The sequence below is a fragment of the Balaenoptera ricei genome, chromosome 10 (assembly GCF_028023285.1).
Source record: "Balaenoptera ricei isolate mBalRic1 chromosome 10, mBalRic1.hap2, whole genome shotgun sequence".
Classification (NCBI taxonomy): domain Eukaryota; kingdom Metazoa; phylum Chordata; class Mammalia; order Artiodactyla; family Balaenopteridae; genus Balaenoptera; species Balaenoptera ricei.
In genome coordinates this window covers 984,331-1,001,852 of record NC_082648.1, presented here as the reverse complement: position 1 = coordinate 1,001,852, position 17,522 = coordinate 984,331, and the positions used below count along the sequence as shown (strand labels likewise).

Here is a 17,522-nt window from a genome sequence, read left to right as displayed (position 1 = left end):
GAAAACCAACTGTGGAGTGGGAAGAGCTGAAACTGTACAGCATCACAGAGACAAGGAGGAGAGAGTTTTGGAAAGAAGGGAGAAATCGGCGGTGTTGAGCCTGTCGAGGACAGTGATGATAGCGGCGAAGGCGTGGGTCGGCCAGCGGGTGACCGTGAGCACCTCTGAGGCTGCAAGCTCGGTCCGTCCGCGTGGTGACCACGGCCCGCCATCAAGGGGGAAGGTTGCCATTGAGCCGCCCCACTGGGCACGAGGTGGCAGGACTCCGCGGGGGGCGTTTCCTGCTGCTGGACGGAGAGACGAGGGCTCCCCTTGGGGGCAGGCGCGGCCCTGCCTCGCTCTCTGCAGCGATGCCGTGTCCGGGAAAAAGCAGAGTCAGACCTTGGTAAAGAAAGCTGTAGTCCGTGTACCCGCGAGCGGGAGTGCTTTCTGTATCCGGGGCTGTACCGACTGCACCTGACAAAGAGGGATGTGACCCGGCTCCGGCGACGGCCCCGTGACTGTCCAGGAGTGGCTGAGGCCTCCCAGGGCAGCAGGGGCGCTGGGCCCCCGAGAGCAGAGGGGCCGGTGGGGCTGCAGCTCCGTGGGGAAGCGCTGCTGTGTCTGGCCCGGGGCCATCCCGTCTTGGAAGAGCTTTTCCGGGTGTGAGGTGGCAGGGACTTCCCGTCCATCCGGGCTTCCTGGGTCCGCGGCATCCTCCTCGACGCCAGGACCCTCCTCGTTTGGGTCCCGCGGCTCCTCTCTCGACGGTGCAAGAGGGGCTCGACCTCCACCTTACACTCGAGGACGGCCGTCGTCGGGAGCGCCTTCCTCTGTGCTGCCCAAGTCGTTTTCTCTGAAAGTGACGTCGGCTTCCTCACAATTCACACAGAAGCGGTCGACTGGGTTCCCAAATCTTCCAGGTATTTCTTCCAAGAGGCAGAACAAAGCCCAGGGAAACATGAGGCAGACAGATGGTGGGGGGCCAGGTGTCCCTGCTCAGCCGGGCAGATGGCCTTCTCCGTGGGGAGGCAGAAGCCCCTCTGCTGGACCCACCCGCTGCCCACCCGGCCAGGTGGTGGCACTCACGTGTCACTGCCCCGAGGACACCTTGCTCCACCCTCCGGCCGCAGGGAGGCCTTCATGACACCCTGTCTCTTCCTCGAAAGCACTCAAGTGGTTTGAGATTCTGTACCGATTGTGAGGTTCTTTGATTCATGTTTGGCCTCCTTTACAAGAAAGAGCAGGTGACCCTGGGGGTCAGGTGGCCCGTGGAACATAGCTCAACAAATGACTGTGTGTAAGTGAAAATGCACGCATCGAGGCCGCTGGCCCCAGCGTCCTCCTCCTGTTCTGGCCAACTTAGCCCCCATGGGTGAGAAGCCTGTACCCGCCACCATCCTGCCAAGCCCAGACTCACCCCGCTTCAGTGATTCTCAGTATCACTCCCTTGTGGAGCTGCGATCAGGCCTCCTCGGTCATCTCTCAATGCTTTCCTACCACTTGGCTGGAACCGTGGAGTCCGAATAATTGGGACGTGAAATGTGCCTTCGTAGCCGCCAGCCAAGAAGCTCTTAAGTCCACGCGGAATCTGAACAATGAAATCAAACAACGTCTGCAAAGACCTCTGATTTGCGGTCACCCTCCCCCTTTACACCAGGTGACTTGGAAGTTGAATGCAAGCCCGGCTCTGCCTCAGACACACCTGCACGCGCCGTTCAGCCCCACGAGTCTCACTGTCCTCTTTTCTCGGGGTCCGGCTCATCGAGTCATTGCCACCCTCCTTCTTGGTTCTACCCCTGGGGCCCGAGCGGAGCAACCCATCACCAGAGCAGGGCTGGGCGAGATGCTCCTCGATGAGACAGAAGAGCCTGCCCTCAGCCAGGCATCCATCATGGGCCAGCACCACCTGTAGCCAAGGTTGCCAGGCCAATCTCAACACTGTTGAAGGAAGATGCCAGGCCTGCTTTCCATAATTGATGGTTCCTCTCGATCTTCTAAGGGAAAACACCATGACTTACATACGCAGACCCTCTAAGTCTTTCCTAACTTGGAATTCTCAGGTTGAGCGCAGCAGGAATGCAGACAGTGGTCCAGGCCTTACAGCAACGTGGAGGGAGGAGAGGAAAGGCCGTGCGTGCCAGCTCAGCTTTTTCTCCGTCCTTCCCTAATCCCAGCATCTAGCGAAGCCGCTCCCCAGAGCCCCCTCTTCCTGGAGGGCCTGGCAGCCGGGCTTCCCGGGCGGGACGGTGTTTCCTCCCCTAAGAGGAGGCCACCTGCACAAACTGCAAATGAGAGACCGGATTTCCAGAACGACATCTTGCAGTGTCGTTCTCGCGCGAAATACCCTGGCCTGTTGTCCCCGTAAGTCCACGTGTGTTTGCCTGGTCTCACGTCCTGATTTAGGGCCCGGAACACAGACTCACCGTGGGTGTGGCCCTTAGTGATCTCGTGTCCACGGGGCATCTTCCCGCAGCTGCTCCGCCAGGCTGGCCTGGACCCAGGGCTCCCGCGGGGACCCCATCACCGGCCCGTCAGAGGAGAGCACTTGGGTGCAGAGAAGTCGCTGTGTTTTCTGAGTGGAACGGGAGCAGGGGGAACTGTTTCAGGGACAGCAGTGAGCCCGCCCGAGGAGAAGCTGTTGAGACTCGGGCCTTGAGCGCCAGTTACGTGCGGGGGGCTGGAGAGGGGGCCATGGCAGTGCCTCCTCACCCCAGCCTGGCTACTGGGGTGCCGACCCAGGCCGGCGGTGAGGACGGCGGGCGGGGCCTCGGAGGCCGCGGGGCGCCCCCTGGCAGCAGGACGAGCCCCCCACCTGCCCAGCGGATTTCGTGATATGTGCCACTGCTTCACAGACACGGATCGTGGCGGCCGAGAGCCCCGGGCCAGGGCCCACGGGAGGCGTTTAGCCCAGTCGTGCAGCCCCGGGCCTGGAGTCGGGCCACGTGGCACCGAGCCCTGTGCCCACCCCTGCCAGCAGCTGTGACGCCACAGGCAGGCCACTTGACCTCTCTAGAACTCGCGCTTCTCCTCTGTAAATACGGTTAATGACAGTACCTACTTCCCCAGGTTGTGCCGGGGGAATTGGGGTCATCCACCGGCCCCCAGTAAGTCTTCATTACACGTCGATGAGGGCTGGGGGCTTCGGTGCCCCGAGGCTACCCTTCACCCGCTGGCTGAATCCCCAGCAAGGCTCCTCCTCCAAGAGCTTGTTCAGTCGCTGCTCGCATCCCTCTGAGGCTGGGGAGCTCACTACCTCTTGGAGCACCCTGCTCCACCTTAGGTCTGTCTCTTGGACAGTCTTTGTGTTGAACCTGAATCTTCCTGATTGGCCCTGGCTCCATCTGCATAGTTATGCTGAATTCTGCCAGCTCTTCTTCCCCAGAACAGCAGGTTAAATCCTGCGAAGGTCGTTCACAGCCCCCCTCCGTGCCTGTGCTCTTCCTACTCCGCGAGGCTATCTTTTCCCGACGACACACCTCGGTGTCTCCTGAAGATCCTTGAATGGAGTGGTTTCCTGGAGGCAGCCTGCACGCGGAGTCCCTGCCGTGTGCCGCGGAGCACAGACGAGAGGACCTGAGGCCGGGGCTGTGCGTCAGGCAGGCAGGGAACAGCGTCCGCTGGGGGAACAGACTGTGCTGACGCGGGGAGGCCTGTGGCCAAAGAAGCTCGGGGCGCGGTTGTGGCTGGAGAGTGAGGTGTGAGCCAGAGTCAGGGGCCATCAGGCTGGATGGGGAGGCGGGTGACAGGGCATCGGAGGAGGACTTTCGTCAAGGACATGACACTCCCTGCTTGAGCATCCCGACAGCAGCATGAACACCAGACGGCAGGGAGACCAGCTAACCGAGTAGCCGACCCCAGGGGCCAAAGTGTCCAAAATATATCCCGAGAGGCTAACAGCGGTCCCCTCTGGGCGGTGGGACGACAGACGAGTTCTTTTTGTTCCTGCTTCCCTGTGTTTTCTAATTTCTCTATAATAAGCATTTCTCCTGTGTAATGAGCATGTATTATTTATATAGTAAACGTGATTTATACTTGTCTAAAACACTTCAAAAGCAAATTGGCAGGACTTGGTAACAGTGGGAGGGAGGAGCCCGGAGGCCCAGGTCTGGTCTTGGTGCTCAGGGGCGTGGTGAGGCCACCGACCCCACAGGGGTGGGAGGGAGCAGAGCATCCGTCGGCAATCCTGACGGCCCCCAACGGTGGACAGAAGCACGGGCTGCCTCGACTTCCTCTGGGCCTCTCCGCAGCCCGGCCTGCAGGCCCGGGAAACTCGCCTGTCTGTTTGCAGAGCTGCCTCAGCGATAAAACGGCCAGAAGAGCCCACAGTCCCCGTGTTCACAAAATTCAGCCTGACGCGGGAGACGGGTATAAATGTTTGAAAGCCACTTAATGAACATGTAATTCCCAAGGGAGACTCACGCTCCGAAGCAAAGGAACTGATTCTAAGAAGACATGTAAGAAAGGAGACGTCTCTGCTCTGGGAGATTGGGGAAGGGTCCCCGGAGGAGGGACGCTTGCGCTGAGAGCAGAAGGGAACGTTGGAGGGAATTACGGAAAAGCGTTCCAGGGCGAGGGAACAGCACCGACGATGGCCCCGCGTCAAAGGATGGCATGTTTGAGTGTAAAAGAAATGCTGTTTGACCAGGAGTCCAGAGAGCGAGGGCCGGGGGGGCAGGGTGGACCCACGCCCAGGGCCTTGTAGGGCAGGAGGAGGTCTCCCCATCCCGTGCCCCCCCCATTCTCTGCCACGTGGCACTGAAGGCCTGGTCGCGTTCCCCGCGTGGTCTGGGCAGCCGGATCTGGGGACCTCCGTCCCCTCCCGTGAGCAGAACTTGGGGCGCTCACCCCAGCAGACACCCCGGAAGTCGCTGTGCGGCTCGGCTGTCAGCTTCCCCCGTGGCCCCACACCCTTCACCAAATGTGTGTACAACCTGCTAATTAACGGAGTCATTTGGATCTGAAAGCATCTTGTTCTACTGGGAGGTGGCACAGCCCTCGCATTAATTCACAGGTGAAATTATTCTAGCATTTCTCTTATTTGGTTTCCTCTCCCCGGCTCAGCTTAATGGCTGGGGCGAGTTCTCCGAATTAGAGTTGTGAACCCCACTCCTCCAGGTCACAAAGGCCCGGGGACCGCGTTGGGGCCTGGGGACAGGGTGCCCAGCCTTCACTCACCAGCGCCGAAGGCGGTGGGTGAGCAGGGGTGACGTCCCCCGTGCAGGAGAGGTGGAAGGGTGTCCGTGGCTGGTGGGTGAGTGAGAGACACAAAAGGTGCCCCGCGGGGGGTGACTCAGAGGAGGAGGTCCTGCTGTACTGTGTCTAAGGCGGCCCCCCGCTGTGGGGAGGGGAGCCCGACCCCCCCCCACTTCTCTCCTGGGGCGTGGAGACAGCGCCCACCCGTTGACGGAAGGCTTTCTGGGGCCTGGGGTAGACCTGGGGGCTGGGGAGTAACCACCATTTACAAATGACCATGTGCAACATCTCGTTTAAACAAGGGACGTTCTGGGCTGATATTTATGGTTCAGCTTAATGAGTGGGGGTCCTTCTCCCCATAAGACAGTGGTGTAAGTCTGCAGACCCTTGGGGCGTGCAGACAAGACCCTCTGCGAAAGAATGTTTTTTATTTACTCTATTTTTTCCCTGAAGGGATCTGGGTACTTGGAAAACAATTTATTGTGGTAATAGATGCAAACCAAAATGTCCCGTTTAACCACTTTTAAGAGCACACATTTCAGTGGCACTAAGCCAACATCACCACCCTCCGTCTCTAGGACTGTTTCCATCTTCCCCAACTGAAGTGCCCTTAGGAGGACAGCATCTGCCTGTCCTTCCGTTTGGAGGTGGCTCCCGGGGAGGTTTGGAGTCAGGCCCACCTGGATCCAGCTCCCCCGGGGTGTCGCTCTGACCGTGTCACCTGGCGCCTCGGTCTCCTCACCTGAGACTGGGGTGCGAGGCCCGTCAGCGGGGAGAGGCTGAGCGGGCGGCGGGGGCTCTGCGCGGCGGCGGGTGCACAGAGCCAGCTTTGCCGTTGCAGGTCTTCAGGTGGTCCTGAACTCCATCATCAAGGCCATGGTGCCCCTCCTGCACATCGCCCTGCTCGTGCTCTTTGTTATAATCATCTACGCCATCATCGGGCTGGAGCTCTTCATGGGGAAGATGCACAAGACCTGCTACAACCAGGAGGGCGTCGCAGGTAAGGGGAGCGCCAGCCACCCACGGCCAGCTGGGGAGGCCCTGCCGTCGAGCGCCTGTGTGTCCACGGCCAGGAGAGGCAAAGATTGTATTTTTTTTTTTCTCTCGGTTCTAATTTTTGTTTTTACTAAAATGAGTCTCTGTTAAAATAGCTAAACACAAGCTTTGTCCGGCACTGCTAAGCACTCTTTAAACGAGGCGCCTAGCCGACATGGAATATTTTAAGAATCGGAGCTCACCTGGGGACTGTATGTCTCTGCCCCCTTGTCCCCCGTGTGGCTTGTCACCAAAGTGCCCTCGGGGGGAGGCCTCACCCTCAGCTGGTGGCTCTCCCGTCACAGCCCTGGGTCCTCCATCTCGGTGTCTCTGCCTCCCGTCCGGGGCCCCCAGTCCAGGAGGGGAGGACGGCCAGCAGCAAAACTCCTTTTCCTCCAGGAGGTGTGTCTGTACCTCGGGCATCCGCCGGCCCGTCCTCTCTGAGACCCTCTCTCTGCGTCCCTTCCATAAATCGGCGCATTCAACGGGCCGTGCTGCTCACTGAGCTCTCCCCGGTAGGACTGGACTTTGGGCTTGACGGACATGCGACAAACTGCTGTCTTCAGCTACTGAAATCTCAGCTGGACCTTTAAGAAAACATTTAAACAGAGATCAACATGGCTTTTAAACAAAGTAGTTGAACACAAAAACTTGTTTAAAAAAAAAATACCCCCGAAAGGGGTTAGCCATGTTCGATTTATGTGACTTTTTTTCAAACGACAAGATCTTTCATCTTAGTTTCTGGCACCTTAGGGCAGAAAGGGGAGCATCTGTCTGAAGCATTGAAAGACCTTCTTTCCCCTTCGCGTCCACTGCTTCACACTGTTGCTCAGCCCAGGCAGTAAATTAAACTTGACCCCCCCGCCCTGGGGGTGGGGGGAGCAACCATACAAGAGGGAGTGAGGGGCTTCCCTGGTGGCGCAGTGGTTGAGAATCTGCCTGCTAATGCAGGGGACACGGGTTCGCGCCCTGGTCTGGGAGGATCCCGCGTGCCGCGGACCAACTGGGCCCGTGAGCCACAACTACTGAGCCTGCGCGTCTGGAGCCTGTGCTCCGCAACAAGAGAGGCCACAATCGTGAGGGGCCCGTGCACCGCGATGAGGAGTGGCCCCCGCTTGCCGCAACTACAGAGAGCCCTAGCACGGAAACGAAGACCCAACATAGCAATCAATCAATCAATCAATCAATAAATCTTTAAAAAAAAAGAAAAAAAAAAAGAGGGAGTGAAATGGATTAATCGTATTCAGAAACCCAAATGGATCCCCTGATCTGAGTGATCTGGACGAACTGGCCGGGTCTTTGCATGTGGCCACAGTCGAAACAAAAACCCAAACCTATAAACCTGTAGTCACAGACTCACACAATTGTTTTTACTGCTTTGATGGCAAGCCTAAGAGGAGACCAGTTTTTCACTGTAGGGAGAATTTCTTGGGTCAAATTCTATAAAATAAACTGTCAGGTTAAAAGAAGAAGCTGTTTTTGGGCTTCCCTGGTGGCGCAGTGGTTGGGAGTCTGCCTGCCAATGCAGAGGACACGGGTTCGAGCCCTGGTCTGGGAAGATCCCACATGCCACGGAGCAACTAAGCCCGTGAGCCACAGCTACTGAGCCTGCGCGTCTGGAGCCTGTGCTCCGCAACGGGAGAGGCCGCGACAGTGAGAGGCCTGCGCACTGCGATGAAGAGTGGCCCCCGCTCGCCACAACTGGAGAAAGCCCTCGCACAGAAATGAAGACCCAACACAGCCAAAAATAAATAAATAAATAAATAAATTTATAAAAAAAAAAAAAGAAGCTGTTTTAAAATTGAAGGAATTAGATCTTGACTTCAGTTAAAATTCTGAGATTTCCAGCCTTGCTTAAAGAAATACCCAATAATGCAATGAATAATATTCTCCCGTTTCATTCAGCTCCTTCCTTTTGTTGGGCTCAATCTGCAGCTGCCCTGAAACAATACATGTATGTTAATTGTGTGGCTTCCTTAGAGCTCTTTCTAAGACCTGCTTAAGAGCCACCAGAGAACGTCTAAAATTTATGCCGTTGTATTGAAATGGCCAACGGCCCGTTTGACCCAGACGCCTCAGGCCGGTGCGGGGATGCTGGGCCCGAAAGGCCCCATCAGCCGGGTGATGGGCGGTGCAGCGGCTCTCACCTGCGCACCAAGGTGTGGTGGGGAGATGCGGTGAGATTCTGCGTTGAGCAGCCACGCCTCCACGCGTCTGTCCCCGCTGAGCTGGGAGAGCTGCTCCCACACCACCCCTGGTCTCTGCCATCCGACGGGGAAGCAGTCAAAGTGGCTTTTCCGCGGTCGGCAGGACCCTATGGGGGCTGTGCCCGCGCCGCCTGGAAGTCTCCGACTTTGTGGTCCTGCCTTCAGGGGCCTCAGACAGCAGAAAACGGTGGGCGTGATGGACAGGGTGGTGGGCTCCTCTGCGCCGGACGGTGTGGCCGGAGGAAAGGCTGCCGCAGGCCTGCCGAGACCTTCCGCGGCTCCGTGCTCTCAAGAAACAGAGCAGAACTGGCCTGGCCGAGCGGATGGCCAATCTGGGAACACACTACCGTCCATCCCTGAGGGTAAGCAGCCCAGGAAACGCACCTGAGACACCGCCTGCTTCCTCCCAGAAAAAGCCCGGATTATTTGCGTGATGGGTTTACCTCCCCCCGACCCCCCCCCACACCAGGTTCGGAAGAGAATTGGCCCCCATCGTGGAAACACCATCAGCCCGGGGAGTCAGGGTGCCCAAGGACAGACCCCGGGGACACGCTCCCGAGAGAGGAGCCCCGTCAGCCCCGCCAGGAAGGGACCTCTCTGTGCGTGGAGCCGGCCTCCCGCGGGAAGGACGCCCAGGACACTGGCTGCAGAGGCCATTCCGCCCAGCGCCCTGCACTCAGGCGCTCACCCACTGCCTGCGCCTGAACCGCGTCTGATGGCCGTCCAGGGACCCTCTCCTGTCAAGGGGGCCCCTTCCATCTACACACTGGTCAACGCTGACAAAGAGGGACGCATTCAGCACAGCCAGAGAGTAGAGGACCAGCAGCCTGCGATCTTTGAAACCGCTCCCCATACGTTTTGGAGACGTTTGCATCACCTTTGGAATGGGTGTCTTTTTTTAATTTTAGACTTTGGAGTGAATTCCCATACTTTTCTGCGAACTTAGATTATGCAAAAGGGCTTGTGAGCCCTCGTCTTGGTTTTTCTATGGAATTTACATCAGATTATTTTACATCAGATTCTTTTTAATCTCACTTTGAGATTATTTTGTGAACTTGTAGATTTTAGGATACCTTGGATTTTGAGCCATGCTTCCTATCAGAGCCATACGAGAAAGCACTGGAGCTGCCGGTGTGCCATTGCTCTGCCTCCAGACTGCCCCTTCCAGCCCCTGCAGGAGACCTGCAGACGTGGTCACAGGAGAGGAGATCTCCCCCGACCCCGGAGGCATCTGCAAGGCGCCTTCCTTGTTCCTCAACAGATACGTCACCATATGTCCGTCCTTTTGGTTTCTGGTCGTCCCATCTGTTTGGTCGCGGTCCGAGCCAGGTCACTCTGAGTAGCTCTCCCAAGCACGATAATTACCCCTGAGCCTGGCAGAGAACTGGTTGACCGAAACCCAGAAATGAAATCACTTTCAGTCTATTCACTCCTTAAAGTTGGGGCCTAAGGAAGTAATTGGTTTTGTCTTTGGTGATTTCTTCTTGGAAGCCCTCGCTGGCGCTCTCTCAGATTTCGTGCTCTTTTTGGGTATTAACTGCACTTCCAAAATCTCTCCTCATCTGTGCCTCCATTCTTCTACCACAAACTTAATTTGGACTTTCCAGAATGACCCCACCTCTCTTCATTTCTGTTTTAAAACGGGGAGCCCGTATGGCTTTGGCTCTTTCTCCAACTTCGTGTTCCCATTTTCCTCTCTGGGAATTCATGGCTCTGCTGAGAATTCAACACATCTTCACGTTCAAGCTAATTTCCCCTCACCCTCAAGTGCATGTCGCCGGGACCCACTGATTTGTGTGTGCTCACATTTTTCAAGTGTTCCCTTTAGTGCTTTTTATAGATACCTATTTTTACCAGATAATTATTGCTCCTTAATTGTTCTCAAATCTTTTTTTTATTGTTGTTCAAGACAGATTTAAAATAGCAGAGTGGCGCTTGATCCTGTAGACCATCTTTCTGAATCTCATCCTCTCTCTTTTACTAATGAGATCATGTCCCCTGGACGCCGTTTTCTTTTCAACATACATTTGTAAAGCCCCCAAATATGTTTTCCTTCCTTGAGGACACTCAGAACTCCCTTTGGCAGCCTTCACCTTTCCCTCATTTCTGCCTGTTTTCAGGAATTGAGATGCAGGGAAAACTATCAGGTTAGCAGTCATAGTGCAAAGATTAGCAGCACCTTTATTGCACTAGAAAGCAAGACCGGAGAAGAAGAAACACAGGTTTCCCTCTATTTTGTTCACCTTCTCTTTTGTCTCATCTTTCATCATCCCAGCACTTTTGTCACAGTGACTGAACGCATCATTCTAGAAAGCGGGTCACTAGGCAAGTGAGACCCAGCAGAATGTATGATCTGTTTGGTTCCTGGCTTTCCACTCCACCTACGCTCAATTTTTAGGTGCTTGTTATCCACTTTCTTATGTATTCCTCAGGTCTGAGAGTCACTTTTCAGGTTCCACCCTTTTATAGCCTCCCATTACTTAATCTCACATCCAAATCTCCAAAGATTTCAAAATGTCAAAAGTCACAAAAAACTATGACTGGAGTTCCATTACGTGAATGGAGGCCTCCTGGGGGTTAGACCCCAGAGTAGGAAATGATGGGGGCACTGTTGTCCCCCGTACAGTTCAGGGACCAGGGAGTGCCTTGGTCATCACACAGGCACACAACCTAAAGCACCAGGCCAGGAACAAGCCAGAAGCCGAGCTGCTCACAATGGCCCCCGCCTGGAAGCAGGCCAACTGTCCATCAGCAGGCGAGCAGATAAACGCACAGTAATATGTACGGCCGTGCAAAGGAACAGATCTCGAAACACAATGCTACGTGAAAAAAGCCACCTCGTGTGTGATTCTGTTGATATGAGATTCCTAGGCAGGCAGATCTGTAGACAGACAGCAGGTGTGGCTGCCAGGGCTGGATGGGAGAAGGGCTTCGGGAATCTGGGGCGACGGAAGCGTTTCCAAATGCATTGTGGCAATGGCTGAAGAACTCTATAAATTTACTAAAAATAACTGAGCTGTCCGTGTCCACTGATGAATTGTATGGCATGTAAATTAGATTTCGGTGAAGCTGTTGAAAAGAGAGAGAGGGACTTCCCTGGTGGCGCAGTGGTTAGGAATCCGCCTGCCAGTGCAGGGGACACGGGTTCGAGCCCTGGTCCGGGAAGATCCCACATGCCGCGGAGCAACTGAGCCCGTGCACCACAACTACGGAGTCTGCGCTCTAGAGCCTGCGAGCCACAACTACTGAGCCCACGTGCCATAACTACTGAAGCCCACGCGCCTAGAGCCCGTGCTCCACAACAAGAGAAGCCACTGCAATGAGAAGCCTGCGCACCACAACAAAGAGTAGCCCCCGCTCGCCACAACTAGAGAAAGCCTGCGTGCAGCAACAAAGACCCAATGCAGCCAAAAATAAATAAATAAAATAAATTTATTTTTTAAAAAAAGAGAGAGAAAGGGAAAAGCCAAGAGGACACAAGTCAGCATGTATCTCCAACCACTCAGCTCAGTCCACCTCCCTAAGAGTCACCCCTTAGTTAAGGATTAATATTCCTCTGCTATCTTCCTCCTGAACAGCTGCGATTTGAAGCCACAAACTGAGAAACAGCCCAGCAACCCATAGTCTCCGTACAGAGGTCCTCGCCCCGTGATTGCTTGGGTACGTTTGAAGCCAGAGAGGATCCTGGTGGCCTGGAATCCCCAAACGAGGGATGACAAGCAAATTCTCTCTCTGGGGGCACATCTTCACTGAAGTCGGAGGCAGTCATCTGTTAGAACTAAGGTCCACTCTGTTTACTACTGTTTCTTCCTACAAGCATAAGACGATGTCCTTAATTTCACAAACTTCAGCGAATTCCACACTGTTACCTCCTACAGCTGGGACCGAGTCTCTCAGTATTTTACCAAAATGGAAATTCTTAACTCAGCCAAGTCTTAGTTCAATTTACCAGTGATCTCTGCACGACAAATATCTTAACTCACTAATTTCCTAGCAGCTATTCCTGCCCCGAGCACAGCCTGTGGCCGCGGGAGATGTTATGCTGTTTCCTGAAAAAGCCGAGAGTGCGCCACACCTGGGGAGCGTCCTCCCCATCACCCACGCCACTCTGTCCTGATTAGCGGTCAAGACAGGTCTTCTCTTCTGAAAGGTCCTAATGCTGGAGAAAAGGGCGGTCCACAAGTTTCCACGCAACACGCACAAAATACAGCAGTGGCCTTTGTGCTCAGGGGCTGGGATAAAGCTCTGCAGTAGGTACTTTTCCCGCCATCAGAATTTATTTTCCTTCCTTCATCAAGGAGGCGTCCACTGTGGACTTCCCTGGTGGCGCAGTGGTTAAGAATCTGCCTGCCAATGCAGGGGACACAGGTTCGAGCCCTGGTCCGGGAAGATCCCACATGCCATGGAACAACTAAGCCTGTGCGCCACAGCTACTGAGCCTGCGCTCTAGAGCCCGCGAGCCACAACTACTGAGCCCACGCGCCACAACTACTGAAGCCCACGTGCCTAAAGCCCGTGCTCCGCAACAAGAGAAGCCACTGCAATGAGAAGTCCGCGCACCGCAACCAAGAGTAGCCCCCGCTCACCGCAACTAGAGAAAGCCCGTGCGCAGCAACGAAGACCCAACGGAGCCAAAAAATAAATAAATAAACAAATAATTTATTTAAAAAAAAAAAAAAAAAAGAACTAGGCTTTGAACCCCAGTCTGTCTGGCTTACTCCAAATCCATGCTCCTTAATAGGTCAACTTTTAACAAAAAAAAAAAAAAGAAGGCGTCCACTGTAAAGTGACTTGCATCCCTGGTAAAGCATCATGTAATAGGTCACGGACCCATGTGGAGTCAGAAAATATCACTGGGCGGAATCTCTGGCCAATTACGTGAAAGAACCTTCCAATCAACAATGCCCTCGCCCTGAACTCTGGCATTCCAGCGGAAGTTTCTACAGATACTTAACCACCAAAAAAAGAAGACGAGGACTCACTACCATGTTCCAGGATGTTTTACACTCAGAGTGGTTGCATCATAGTTATTTTTTCATTGCCCATTTGACAGCCAACAGCCCTTCTGTCTTTGAAATCAATGACCGAGGTTAAAAAACAGTTTTACAACAATTAGCTGAAAGCACTGACCTTCTGAATTGATGACCACACAAAATGAATACCTAGTGCCTTGTGTCGTTCGCTTCGTGTTTGGGGCATTGATGTAACTGTGTTCTGCATTGTTGCCGCTGGGGTCGTTGGCTGTCCCACCAGCCTCGCCCATCACTTTTCTCTCTAACTTGTCTCTTCTTTCTCTGCCCGTCCCTCTCCCCCCACCCCCTGCTTCCTTCTCTTCTCCCCCGGCCATTTGAGATGTCCCAGCAGAAGACGACCCCTCCCCCTGTGCCCTGGAGACGGGCCACGGGCGGCAGTGCCAGAACGGCACGGTGTGCAAGCCGGGCTGGGATGGGCCCAAGCATGGCATCACCAACTTCGACAACTTTGCCTTCGCCATGCTGACCGTGTTCCAGTGCATCACCATGGAGGGCTGGACCGACGTCCTCTACTGGGTACGTGCTGGGAACGGGCGGGGGCAGGGAGCCCGCAGACTGCCGGCTTCTCCTCGACGTCCACCTTCTCCGTCTTCCCGTGATGTGGTCACACGCATACCGGGGTGGAACGGCCGAGGAGGGCCTTTGATTTCTTCTAGGTCTTGCCTGAGAAACAAAGCCTGAGACTCTCACCCTAACGAGTCTCTCTCTGCCCACCAGCCCAAGACAAGTGTCACCTTTCGTTCGTCCTCCATAGTGAGAAATGCTGGCACGCAGCCCCGTGGGGACACGGCCGATCCCAACCCAAGGGTCCTCTCAGCTCCTGTTCCCTTGTAGGGCTCCTTCTGTTCCCAGCCGTGTCCTGCCTCTGACCCCAAAAGAGAGCCGAAGGGCACAAAGTTCAATTTCTAGGGCTAAAGAGAAAACTCAGGCCTGGTCTTGTAAGAAGAAACCATTTTTATTGAATCGTGTAGCATCACGGCATGCTATCATGTTTTTGTTTCTCGTGTTAATCTTACCTCGTTATATCAGAATACTCCATCAGACAAATGCATCGCCATCCTTTTCACTGCTGACAAAACGCTCCGCTGGTTATGCGGTGCTTATTCAGAAATGCCACTTCTCGAGTGCCAGCCAATCAGCAGTAAATCTCCTTTCACCTTAAAGATGCTCTTTTTATTACCCAGCAGCCAACACTACTTTGCCAGACTTTGAAGTGCCAGATTTTTGTACAGCCTCCGCCCCGTAAGCAGACACATCATACTTGATCTTTGTCCATTCTGGCAGAGTCAAGTCCATTATTTGTAAAAACTCCAGAAAATGTAATTCTTTGTAGTATCTCCTGCTTCCACGTGAGAACTGACTTGCTGGAGCCCGGTGCTGTGCTCCAGCATTTGGGTGGAAAATGCTTGTTGCCAGGCTTGAAAATACCATCACACCCAGAGTTTTGCAAATAGTCAGATGGATTTGGCTGTGCTGAAAACGGTCTAAGAGGCTGCTTGGGAGGGAGAGGGGTGTGCATACCTTCCCAGCAAGCCGAGCTGCCAGACTGGGAAGAACTAGTGCCAGGAGAGGTATGGACCGCCTCCCGGACCAGGAGGAGGAGTCCTGGCACGGCTCGGAGATGCTTTGCGCGTTCTGGGCATTGTAGCTTCTAAATTGTTTTTCAACAATTCAAAAGCCCTCTTCTCCCAGTTTCTGGGGTAGAGTCGGCAGGCTGAGACCCAGCGCTGCCATGAATTGTGTACGTCTCTGTGCGGGACCAGCTGAAACTTGCCCTCGTGCCTTGTACCCCGCAGACAGTATTGAGCATTCCTTGCTTACCGGGGATGCCCAGGTCCTCAGGACTCAGACACGGTAACATCCAGCTCAGTGTAGCCAAGCTGACTAGACCTAAACTGAACAACGACAGTGCCGCTAGAGCCCCATAGAGTGGCCACGCTGTGACACTTTCAAAAAAGGCAAAGTGTCTAATCACTCCTCCCTCAAACTGAGGTGCAACGCTGGAACCCATCTCCCAGGCTCATCCTCAATAAGAACTTGGTTTTGAATAATTTGTGAGACAAAGGGCGTTGAGCTTACTCTACCTGGGCAAATTTAATTTCGTTTAGTAAAGCAGATCGAATTCAAAAGTGGCCCTAACGGGTCCTTCTATCTTGGGTGGGCCCCTCTGGCCAGCCAAGGACAGAGACATCCTTCTGCAAACGGGCAGCGCAGAACACATGACTGCGTGGAACTGGGCTTTGGAGGCTCATCACATGAGCTTCAAGCCCGCGCCTCGAGTTGCTATGGAAACGCCTCCCATAGCATCCAATTGAGGGCAGGGTGGCAGTGGGTGGGTGGGTGTGGGGTTAGGGGAATAGGTATAATTTACTTTGCTGATGTCCCTGAGGTATTTTTGGGATCCTCCTTCATCCCTCCCTCCCTCTCCCCCCACCAGCCAGATGTGACAGCCAGCATGGGGGTGAGAAGGACCACGCATGGCAACCGGCAATTTTCAGCCGCTGTGTTGTGCTTTTCCCCCTGCGGGTGGTGGGTGGGTGACGAGCTCGGGCCGGGAGTAGGGAGTGTCTGAGGTGGGGGACAGTCCCAGACCCCTGGGACAGCCTCGCCCCGACCTTCCCTAAATGGCCAAGCCGTGTGCGTGTGTGTGTGTGTGGGGGGGGGGGGCACACACGTGTTCACACATGTGTACCTACACACACACACACACACACACACACACCCTGACACCGAAACGGAGCGTCCTGGCAGGAGTTGTCGAGGAAAGCCCCTCCCAGCCCAAAGCGCCTGCCTGCATACTGTTCTGCTGGCTCTCACTTCTCTCGCCTCTCCTCCTCCTTCCTTCTTCCCTCCCCCTGCGCCTTCCTCGCCTTCAGGATTTCTCCTCCAAGCCCCCAGACTCTCACACCTCCATGTGCTTTCATGTAAAACACGAAACTTTCTAAGCAGGGAGGGGCCCACGCTCCCCCCGTCCCCAGCCGTGGGACCAGCCGCTGAGAGTCCGGCCCCAGCACCTGCACCTGCAAAGGCTCCCGGGAGATTCCAGCTAGAGCTCGAGTCCCCTGCAGCCTAACGTTCCCAATCGCACGGTGCTGCTTTGGCGCCACTGGCTTGAACCCGGCTAGGGAGATGGCCTCTGTGGAGGGTGGGCCCAGGGTCCTCCGCTCGGAGGAACGCGTCTCCCCCCGGGTCCCGGGGGCAGGTCTGCAGGACGTGGGGACGGGCAGCCACGGCTCCAGGTGTCGCAGAGACTGGACCCACCGGCTGGATAGACACCCCTGGGGAGCTGACAGGCCACTGGAGCACCGAAGCGCTGAAGCTGGCTCGGGGTGGGGGGACCGTTGGCAGGCCCCCAGCTCCTCCTGGGGTGGCCTTGAGTCTGAATCCATCAGCCCATCCCACGCTCCCGGCTTGGAAGGGTTCGTGGACGGCCAGCACGAGCAAGCCTGGGCCGTAGTCCTTGGACGATTCCTCAGCTGTTCACAGCGCCCGTTGGGATGCGCTCCCGGACAGCCCCTGTGCTTGCCTTCCCCGTGGCCCGTTCCAGGAGTCTGCGGGTGACGGGGCGGGGGCACACGGGGATTTGGAGACCAAGCCAGAGCTGGGCCTGGGGGGTGGGAGTTCCTTGGGAAATGGCTTCTTAAGCCAAAGCCTGTCCGCTTACTATCAGAACGTCCACAGGTCTTAAAAATAGCGGGAAAAGCGATGGAGTGAAAGGTGTGGGCTGCCCCTGGGAGCAGTTGTGAGAGAGGGAAGCCCCGTCGGACCGTCCCCCGTGGATGCCACATCTCCAGGTCTCCTCTCAGGTGTGTTTTGCCCCACCCAGTGGCGTGTCACTCCAGGCTGCTTTCCTGTGTGTTTGGGGCTCGGGTTTCCTGAACCGAGACAATCTGTAGGTTCTCAGACGCGGCCCAAGAGCTGGGGTCCGTGTGAAATCTGAGCACCCCCTCCACGTGTAGCCAGGTCAAGCATCGTGCACTAGGGTCTGCTCATCGCTGACTTTCTCCCCGCCTCGGATGGCCCCTGCTCGTGGGGACAGCAGCGTGGCCCCGACCCGCGGGGAGGGCGGCCG

General features: G+C 55.5%; 1 protein-coding gene across 1 annotated transcript in view; it reads left to right on the top strand.

Moving 5' to 3' along the window:
* Positions 1 to 17,522, top strand: part of CACNA1C (calcium voltage-gated channel subunit alpha1 C) — a 473,070-nt gene that overhangs the window by 309,157 nt on the left and 146,391 nt on the right. The window contains exons 6-7 of the mRNA XM_059935013.1: positions 6,017 to 6,175; positions 13,770 to 13,966. Of these exons, the coding sequence (XP_059790996.1) occupies positions 6,017 to 6,175; positions 13,770 to 13,966 (356 nt within the window). The remainder of the gene's footprint in view (positions 1 to 6,016; positions 6,176 to 13,769; positions 13,967 to 17,522) is intronic.